Genomic DNA, 9,447 nt, shown 5'->3' on the forward strand with positions numbered 1-9,447 from the left:
TGCCTGCTTTAATGTGATCAAGCCATCTGAAGCTCTGGGGAAACTCAAAATGAATTCCTTGTGTTTGGTGTTGATTTTTTTTTTTTCCCCTAATGCTACTCAGAAGTCTGATTTATGGCACTGTGTTTGTTAGCTCTACACTTGAAATAACTATGAAAAGAATAAACTCTACTGCTTTTAATAAGTATTGAATTGACTCTGTCTTCTAAGAGAATCACTTCAGTAGATCCAAAAGGATGTCACAGTACCAAACAAGTGTGTGTCTATGCATATATATATAGCATATGCACACACTTCAATATGTTTGACTTCATGTGTAGAGCCTATTGCTAAGATTTATTTTGCTTTCCTTTAATTTGATCATGCTTTAGAACTTCTGCTTGAGTTTACACTTGCTGTTTGTCTAGATCTTTGGCTGACTGACTTTCTTTTCCTTTTTTTTTTCTTTTGAGTGTGGTGTTGTTTTAAACTTTTTTTTCAAATTTTCTTTCTCCCTTCTTATGTTAACTTTAACCCACACACAATTTCTGGCTGTCCAGCGTTCAGAACGCTTTCATCTAGCTGCAGTTTTGGTGAATTTACTTCAGCTTTTCCTCTCCAGGCTGTACACAGTAAGTTCCACGCAGTGGAAAACTCAGCTTGCTTCATTTTATGCCATTGTAGTATAGCACTTCCATTCCTACTGTTGCATATGTTTCAACTTGTTGCTTATGCTTTTAGAAAGTTGTGTTTCTGTTTTAGAAAGTTCTGTAGTATGAGTGGAATCATCAACCAACTGTTATAAAATGTGATGCACTTAATGGAACAACTCATTTTAATTTAAATATGTGACCTGCCTAGATTAAATTGTCTGGACAATGAAGAGATGGAAGCTTGTGGTGTCATACTTGATCTGAAGTTCAGTTGTATGGACTCGTATCAAATTTATAAAATTGATTTATGTATCTCTGACTTCAGTGGATATTTGTTATAAAAGAGCTGTGTTGTGTCTTCCTCCTAACCTCTTTTCTGATTGGATGCAGTCTAAAATTGTTGAGAACAGAGAACAAAACTCTTTAAACCTGGGCATTAAATCATATAACTTTTGGACTTCCAGGCACTTTTTTTTTTGCTTAGGATTATAGCTGACATCTGAAATGACTAAACATTGAACCACTAAGCAAATGTAAATAGTTATTTGTTAGCCACGTATGGTAGGGAAATGAAGCTTCTGTATTTTGAGTATTAAAGATTAAGACAAATAAATCTTTTTCCAGGAAGCTTTTATTATTGAAAATACATTTAACAGCTAAAAATAGCATATAGTTTTCAGGATCAAATTATGATTGTGATTTAAAGTGTTGAAGTTTGGGGTGTTTATCCCTGATATGCAGTCAAAACACTGCAATATAATTTTTTTCTGATGGCCCACTGAACTTTGAAGGAAATGGGAAAGAGCCTTAAAGGGGTAGGATGGGACAGGCAAACACATTGCCTCACATAACCACAAAGGGAGGGTTATTGTGCCATCAGTTACAGTTGGAGAGACTTTCTAACTTCGGAGCATTGATCATGTTTAACTTAATTTGTTACAGGTGGAAGTGCTGGATCAGTGAATGCTAATTTTGCTCACTTTGATAACTTCCCCAAATCCTCCAGTGCTGATTTTGGATCCTTCAATGCTTCTCAGAGCAACGCCACAGCAACTGCAGCCAGTAAAGCTGCAGTGAATAAACTGAATCTTCAGTCAGCTGACAAATATGCAGCTCTTGCTAATTTAGATAATATCTTCAGTGCAGGGCAAGGTATTAAACTTTATTGTTTGCCATGGTTATTCTATATGTGTATAGTTACCACAAGGATGGCTGTCCTTGTCAAAGTACTGTAACAGTATTTCAAAATTTCCCTTCTCTAAGTGATCAGCGTAATTTTGTGTTAACGTACCCTTAAATGTGCAAGATATTAGTTTTAAGACATCATTCCAAAAAGATGCCATTAGAAGACTGCTTTTTGGGAACCTATTTCCCATTGAGATGAATAATTCAAAATTAAAATATCTAAATAATCATTACTTCAATAATGAAAACATAAAATACAAATACATATTTTATATTTGTACTACAACCTGTAGTGGATGCTCTGGAATGGAGAGCTGCAGTTATTGCAAAGAGCTACCAGAGCAGCCTTCTTACCTCTCTGCCACAAAAACAATAAAATAGTAGCAGTGATATTTGGATTTAGTTGATAGTAAATTGAGGAGAAAAAACTAGTTACTCTGTTACTCAAATGTAGTTCTTCTCGAATGCTGTGTTAAAACTTATGTTCATTTGTACTCCAGAGGTTTGTTCTGAAATGGCGTATTTTGAGGTTAGGTCTTCTGTTCATTTTCTAGTTGAAGATGAATGGATTATTTTTCTAGGAAAACAAAAGCTCTTTGGGGTTGCAGAGTACCTATAGAGGCAGGACGTTTTGCTAACAGCTAATGGCTTGTTAAATACTTTTTCCTCTATGCCCTAGCGCATATTTAATTTTTAAGTCTGCAACCTACTGTGAACTTTCATTTAGTTCTCAATGTCAGCAGGGCAGGAAGTGAAACCATCTCCAGTATGCTTCATCTGCTTGCTTTCCTTCTAGGTGGGAGTGAGCAGGGAAGTGGCTTCAGCACAGCAGTGTCCTCAGCAGGCCCTGCCCTGTCAGCCCCCAACCAGTCAAGTGCATCTTCAGACAAGTACGCGGCGCTGGCGGAGCTGGACAGCGTCTTCAGCTCCACGGCCACCTCCAGCAACGCCTACACTGCCACCAGTAACGTCAGCAGGTACGCTGCCGGGCTGCTCCCTGCCTGCAGCAGCGCTCAACAGCTGGAAGGCATTTCTCAAATCTGGCAGTTCTTGTCTAAATGAGGAAGCATTGAATGAGTGTAAGGTAGTGCTGAAACTGCACCTCTTGTTTTCAGTAACGGCTGGACTGAGGGATGGCTGACTCTAGGAATACTGTCAGCGGAATGTTCTCTGCGCCTTTCTAGTCATGACATGCTAAACCTGTTAGATGGTAGCACTTTGCTCTACAGAGCACTTGCACGCAAACTCAAAATCAGAGGATCATCCCTGAAAAAAGAATTCAGATATTTTTAATGTAAATAGTGCCACCCATTTCTGGATCACTGAAGTAACAAATACCAAATGCCTGTTAGGGGCTTGGCATTGCAAGTGCCCCTAAGGCTTTTGCTTTGCAACCCTTATGCTGTTGGCCTTAGCTCTATATTCCTTCTCCTGCTGTTGGTGGAGATGACTTTCTATTGCTCAGCACTAGTGAGAGTGTCTGACCTTGGCATCAGGGAGGTACATTGCAGTCTGCAAACTGCACATAAGTGTTCATCCCCTTTCTTTTACATGCCAGCAGTAACTGTAAATTGTATTTAATTATTAAACAAGCAATTCTGACTTCACTGAATGAATTGTATAAATTATTTCCAGCAATGCTTTTGGAACAGTACCTGTAGCTGCTACAGCACAGACACAGCCTGCATCTTCAAGCGTGCCTGCTCCATTTGGAGGTATGGAAGTGTTACTAACACCCTTTGGGGACTGTAAGCAAGCAATCAACTAATTTTTACTTGATAATGCTCTGCTTTGATACCACTACTATTGAAGCTAATAAAAGTACTATTAACAAAAAAGTATTTCTGTCAAAATAACTATATTTTGAATGTATCTTATAAATTCCTGATTTTTGGCCTAATTTTAGGTATTTATATGTCTTCGTATAAAGGCTGTATAGACTTCATGTGAGTGAGATTTGCTGTTAGAGAAATGCTTACTTAGTAAAATGTCTTTAATCTTTCAGCAACACCTTCCACAAATCCATTTGTAGCTGCCCCTGTTGCACCAGTGGCACCTTCAACAAATCCATTCCAGACCAATAGCCGAGGAGCAACAGGTTAGGAAAAAATACACTGAGTGTTTGAGGAACTTTCTTTAAAGAATTGCATTGATTCTTTTTTCCTGTATCTGTGTAATATGTGTCTTAAAGATTTTCTGTATTATCTGTCCCTAGTCTGTTTGACATGTTGTGTGTTTGCTCAGTGTTGAGGTGCAATTCTAGGATTTCAAATGGTGGCGATGAAAAATGTCAAAATGATCTGTTTGAGCTCTACCTGTTTGTAGTGTATGTATCACCAGCTGGCTTCCTTCCAAGACTATAACCTTGGCTTTAGAGCATGCTTTATAGAAGGTAGCCCTGAAATCAGGGATCTTGAAAGCCCTTCTTTTTAATTTCTTTCTTTATTTCGAAGTGTTGAAAGCTCTCAAAACCAAAGAGCTGGAGCCAGAGCCATGCCAAGGCTCTTGGGATGCTAGCTCCTCACCAGTCCACTTAATTAGTACATTAGCGTCTCTTTTTTAAGGCATATGTTTAATCTTTACATTCATTTTTTATATTAATTTTCTGTGGGATGATTCTGTAGAATCATAATTCTGTGGGCAAAACTTAATCACTTTCTAAGAAAGCAAACTTCTACTTCTTTAAAACTATGAACTTGGATTAGATGGCTGCTAGGTTATGCTGATTTTCCTCTCCAGAGCAACTGCTAAATTTTGACACTTTTATCTGTCAGCTGGACTTCAACAGAAGTCTGCTGATGTGTGCATTTTGACATTTGAGATGTGGTTTGCTCAATGATTTAGGTAAGCAGAGTTAAACCCTGATTTGATAAATTTTTGTCCTCTGCTGAAGTTATTTCTGTTTTCAATCCATTTTGAGATACTATGCAGCTAAATTTGTTCAGATATTTAATGCCCAAAATACCCTTTTTCTTTATTTTAATCCCATTCCTAAATGGGCTAGTTTGGATCATCGTTAAGAATTTGTAGCCTCTTCAGATAAATTTCTTTGAGTACGGCACCTCTATCCTTCCACCTTCTCTGCAGCTGTCCCTGGCTTGCTGAGGTTCCAAGCCTTTGGCAGCATCCTGATGTTCCACACTAGGTAATAGAGATAATGTCTATAAGTAAAGATAATGTTCATCCCCTTTCAGTGTAAGGTGTAAACTTATGGCTTGTCCTTTTATGTGTTCTTCCTGCATGAACTTTGCTATTTAGTACATGGGATATCTGTTTTGTAGAGCTTATTTCTGATGGTTTTCTAATACTAATCTATTGCTGGTCATGCTACTGATGAACTGTTTGGTACATATATGTGTATCTATTTCTCTCTCTATATATATAAAACTAAGAAATGACTGTTCAAGAGTGTATAAATGATTTGACATTGTCTGGTCTCTTTGTGGCTTCCATAAGGCCTCTCGGGAGCAATGCACTCTCACATATTTCCTCAGGCTCATTTTGGTAGGTGGCCACATTTGGTATCAAGTTTCTTGTGGCTAATTGTTCTTGCTTGTAAAAGCTTATTGACAGCTATCTGGTTCTCTGCACAAAGAATTGTGGAAGACTTCTTAAAAATGGAGTGGGTGTGGGTATTTGGCAACTGGGCAGAGGGAGAGAAGAGCATTCATAGACATCCTATCAAGCAACCAAAACAAAACCATTATTGGTATCATCCATGGTCACCATATAGTGCTTATGAATGACTGTTGAAGTTTCTGCCAACAGTAGTTTGACGCCTTTTGGGATATCCCAAGTCCCCTGCTGATTTTGTTGTGCTTCCTTTTGCTGTTTTAGCCAAGTTTGCTGTGGAGTAGCTGCTCTGCTCACTGTAACTTGAGAACAGTGTTAGTACAATAGTTTTGTGTGCACTTGTCTATGCTTTGTCTGTACAATGTCTTGCCCTAGAACACTTTTGGGGTAAATACTTCAACTGATAATTAAGCTATATTCATTAAATTTATTTTATTAGCTTTTTTAAACAGTTGAGCTTGCATAAAAGGTTGCTTGTAACATTTCAAAAGAGAAGTCCTGTTTAACTAGTATAGAATACCTGGTGTCTGTATTTGTACCAAAAATCTTCCTATGCACTTCTCTTTCCAAGAACAACTCCCAAAAGACTGAATAATGGTTTTGTTACTGTACTTTTGCACCTCATGTGCTCATGTTTATTTGCTGAAGGCATGGGGAAATGCTTATGAGCTGTGTGTTCTTTACTCAAAATATTCAGCAGAGAATCAGATTAAAAGTTTTGGGCTCTTTTTGTTTTAAGTTCTACCTCAACAGTAAGAGAGTTTGCAACAGAAACTTTGTGTGCAAATAATGTGCATGGTGAGAATCTCCTTAAAGACATTAAAGATGGGATGATAAAAGGGGATGCATGTATCCCTTTGTTTTTTGGGGTTTTTTTTAATTTATAACCTCCTGTAGTGCAGCTTGGAGTAGGAAAATTCTTTCATGCTTTTCTCTGGACAAAAACAGAGGGGCTTAGGCTGCCTGAACCTGCTTGCTTCTTATGTGTACAGACTTCTACCAGAAAAACTGTGGGGGAAATATATGATAACACTCGGAAGAAAAAATAATTTCCTCTTCAGAAAGTATATCTGAATGTGCTGGATCTACTAAATTTTAAATAACACCATTCATTTCTAAAGTGTAAAGGCAAATTATGCACCCAGGTGGTGGTGATAGAAGGGAACAAATCAGTTCAGTGGCTGTGGAAGTTGAACCAAACTTTTGTCCAGTCACAGAGGGCATTAGAAGACTTTAACATGGCCTTATAGTAATTTGTTTAATGAAAAAAATTATTTCTTACAAATAATTGCATGTTATTTTTTGCCTACCAGCAGCAACATTTGGTACTGCATCCATGAGCATGCCGGCAGGATTTGGAACTCCTGCCTCTTACAGTCTTCCTACTAGTTATAGTGGCAACTTCCAGCAGCCCACGTTCCCAACCCAGGCAGCTTTCCCTCAACAGACTGCTTTTGCTCAGCAGCCAAATGGTAGGTGTGCATGTTTTAGATAACCTTGTCTAAATCAGAAACATGGAGAAAATGCTCTGTCTATAAGTTGGCAATAATGGGTAGATACTTATTTCTGCATGAACTTGATAGTAATGTTGATGAGGGGTTCCCACACCGTTCTGGCTCTGTAGATTAGCCTTCTGACTTGGCTGTGTGCAATTGCCTAATTACCAAACTGAAATTTTACCAAAATCCCATACTAAAATGGTAAGTATTCCCAGGCTTAAAGGGGTTTTAGGCAAGAAGGGCTGTTTGGGAATGTCTGCAACACACTATTACACTTTCTCTAACTTCATAGAACACAGGCAAGAGAAAATTGGAAAGTATTTTCTCCCTGAATTTATATGATACAACATTGAAAAAAGTGCATATGTAGAAATTGGAGATTGATGAGGTGTGGGCAGTTGAAAACAAAAAGCTCAGCCACAGTGTTTTACACTTACATTCCTGATCATGTTTAAGTAGGATCAGTCCTGCTGATTCTGCAGTTCAAACTTACACTTAATTTTGGCTGGGAGCTGCAGCAAAGAACTCTTTGAACATTGTTTACTAGTATTAATATTCTTTTGCTTTTCTTTCCAAGGAGCAGGTTTTGCTACATTTGGGCAAGCAAAGCCTGTAGTAACTCCTTTTGGACAAGTTGCAGCTGTTGGAGTATCTAGTAACCCTTTTATGGTGAGTTGTTGCATGTCAGTGACTTCTGTATGTCCAAAGAAGAATTGTCTGTAACACTTAATTTAGAGATACACAAAGATTAGGGGGTTTTCTTGCTTTTAATAATGGAGGGAAGCATGTGACTCTCCTAACTGCAGCTCACTATTTGGATTTATGCCATTTGTAAGGATGGTCAGATCAAAGCAGAGGTACTTTCATACATGTTCCCAGAGTAGTGTAATTCCAGAGAAGCAGCAGAAAGCAGATTGCAATGTAAAACAGAAGTACTCCCCAGCAGGTTATTTTTTTAAAATATATTCTGCATTTATTATTTACAATACGGAAAAAAAAATTAAAATACTTGCCTTATTTTTCTTTGTTCCTTTTCCCCCAGGCTGGTGCACCAACAGGACAATTTCCAACAGGAAGCTCATCAACCAATCCTTTCTTATAGCCTTATAGACACTTTACCCAAAAGAACTCTTATGTGGTCACATAACATCTCTGCGCCTCTTGCACTGTTGTCTTGTTTCACTGATATTAGCTTTAAACACAAAAGAAGTCTTTAAGAAGTAAAAATAAAAGCCTGCATTGTGTACCTTTAAAAAGTTTCAAAAAGGAAAAAAAAAACACCTGACACAAAAAGCAAGAAAACCAACCCCCCACCAGGTAATAACGTGCAAAACAGAGGGCTGTGGGAACATCCTTGAACCTGTGAAGTGGCAGGTACAAAGTAGCGGTATCATGTGTATTAAAATTGGCTAATAAGTTATTGCAGATACCACACTCATTATGCTGCAGTACTGTACATATTTTTCTTAGAAAATAGCTATTTGTGCATATCAGTATTTGTAACTTTAACACATTGTTATGTGAAAAATGTTACTGGGGAATAATCAGCCACTTTAAGGTGCTGTTGTATCTCTTGGAATGAATGAGCTGCATCATTTTAACCATTGGTATTGGAAGTCACGAAGTTAAATTGAAGGTTTGTTCATTTCTCAAAATGTTTTCCTTTCCTAAGAGCTCTTCTATTTATACATGCCTAAATCTCTAATGTTAGAGGGATACCTGTCTGCATAATAAAGCTGATCATGTTTTGCTACAGTTTGCAGGTGAAAAAATAAATATTAGAAAAAAACCCCTGTGTAGCATTATTTCTGTGCAGTAACATGTACTGGAGGAAAATGTACACACTGTGTCCTGTACACAGATGAGTTGTCCACAGCAATGTGTTTAAAGGTGAGCTAAGCTTAAAATTTTCACATGCCTCACTTGGATGTGTTTCTTTTTGCCCTTGTGATGAAGCTCGCTGTTCTGGCTCAAGTGAAGTGACTTGTCACACAGGAGAGTGTTAGGTGAGGTTTGGATTGTTTGGATAGAGTATGTCATGAAGGACACTGGAAGCACTAGGAAGGGTAGTTATTGGAGAGAAGGTTTGCAGTAAAAGACACCTTATTATGGGTAACTAATGACAGGCTCTGAACAAGCCTTAGTTGTGGTCTGAACAGAGTGTGTAACAGCAGGCCAAGGGACCACAGATGTAATAGCCCTCTCTTTATTAAAAACCGATACATATCAGTAAGAGCTCCTGTGGAATATTAAATTTTTTTTTTAATTTACAGAAATATTTCCTGCCATACTACAGTGAAACTTATAGAGGGAAAAATGTCTGGCTTGTCTTCCTCTGTAACAGTGATAAGATTCAAGGAAAGTATAACTGCATCAAAGTAGTTGGTGTTTTAAACAGAAATAAATTTGGCTACAGTTCAAGTGTAATACTGGAACTAAGCAAATAATGTAAGTACATTGTATATATAAACTGCAAGCTTAAAGGTTTCTGACCAGCTGGAGAAGAAAATTCTAACAGCTTTCAAGATAACAGGAATAAATACAGTGAGATTGACTTT

At 37.8% G+C, this 9,447-nt stretch overlaps 1 protein-coding gene across 8 annotated transcripts in view; it reads left to right on the forward strand.

Annotated features, from left to right (window-relative positions):
• Positions 1-8,644, forward strand: part of AGFG1 (ArfGAP with FG repeats 1) — a 36,734-nt gene extending 28,090 nt beyond the window's left edge. For 2 of the 8 annotated variants that reach the window (XM_036388526.2, XM_036388533.2), the window contains exons 7-15: positions 540-611; positions 1,575-1,784; positions 2,614-2,794; positions 3,453-3,532; positions 3,823-3,915; positions 5,274-5,321; positions 6,704-6,862; positions 7,467-7,558; positions 7,932-8,644. In XM_036388526.2, coding sequence (XP_036244419.1) covers positions 540-611; positions 1,575-1,784; positions 2,614-2,794; positions 3,453-3,532; positions 3,823-3,915; positions 5,274-5,321; positions 6,704-6,862; positions 7,467-7,558; positions 7,932-7,991 — 995 coding nt within the window. In that variant the 3' untranslated portion in view covers positions 7,992-8,644. The remainder of the gene's footprint in view (positions 1-539; positions 612-1,574; positions 1,785-2,613; positions 2,795-3,452; positions 3,533-3,822; positions 3,916-5,273; positions 5,322-6,703; positions 6,863-7,466; positions 7,559-7,931) is intronic. The other 6 variants (XM_036388530.2, XM_036388532.2, XM_036388531.2 and 3 more) reach the window with 4 other exon arrangements.
• Positions 8,645-9,447: the final 803 nt, after the last annotated feature.

Source organism: Molothrus ater, chromosome 10 (assembly GCF_012460135.2).
Source record: "Molothrus ater isolate BHLD 08-10-18 breed brown headed cowbird chromosome 10, BPBGC_Mater_1.1, whole genome shotgun sequence".
NCBI lineage: Eukaryota > Metazoa > Chordata > Aves > Passeriformes > Icteridae > Molothrus > Molothrus ater.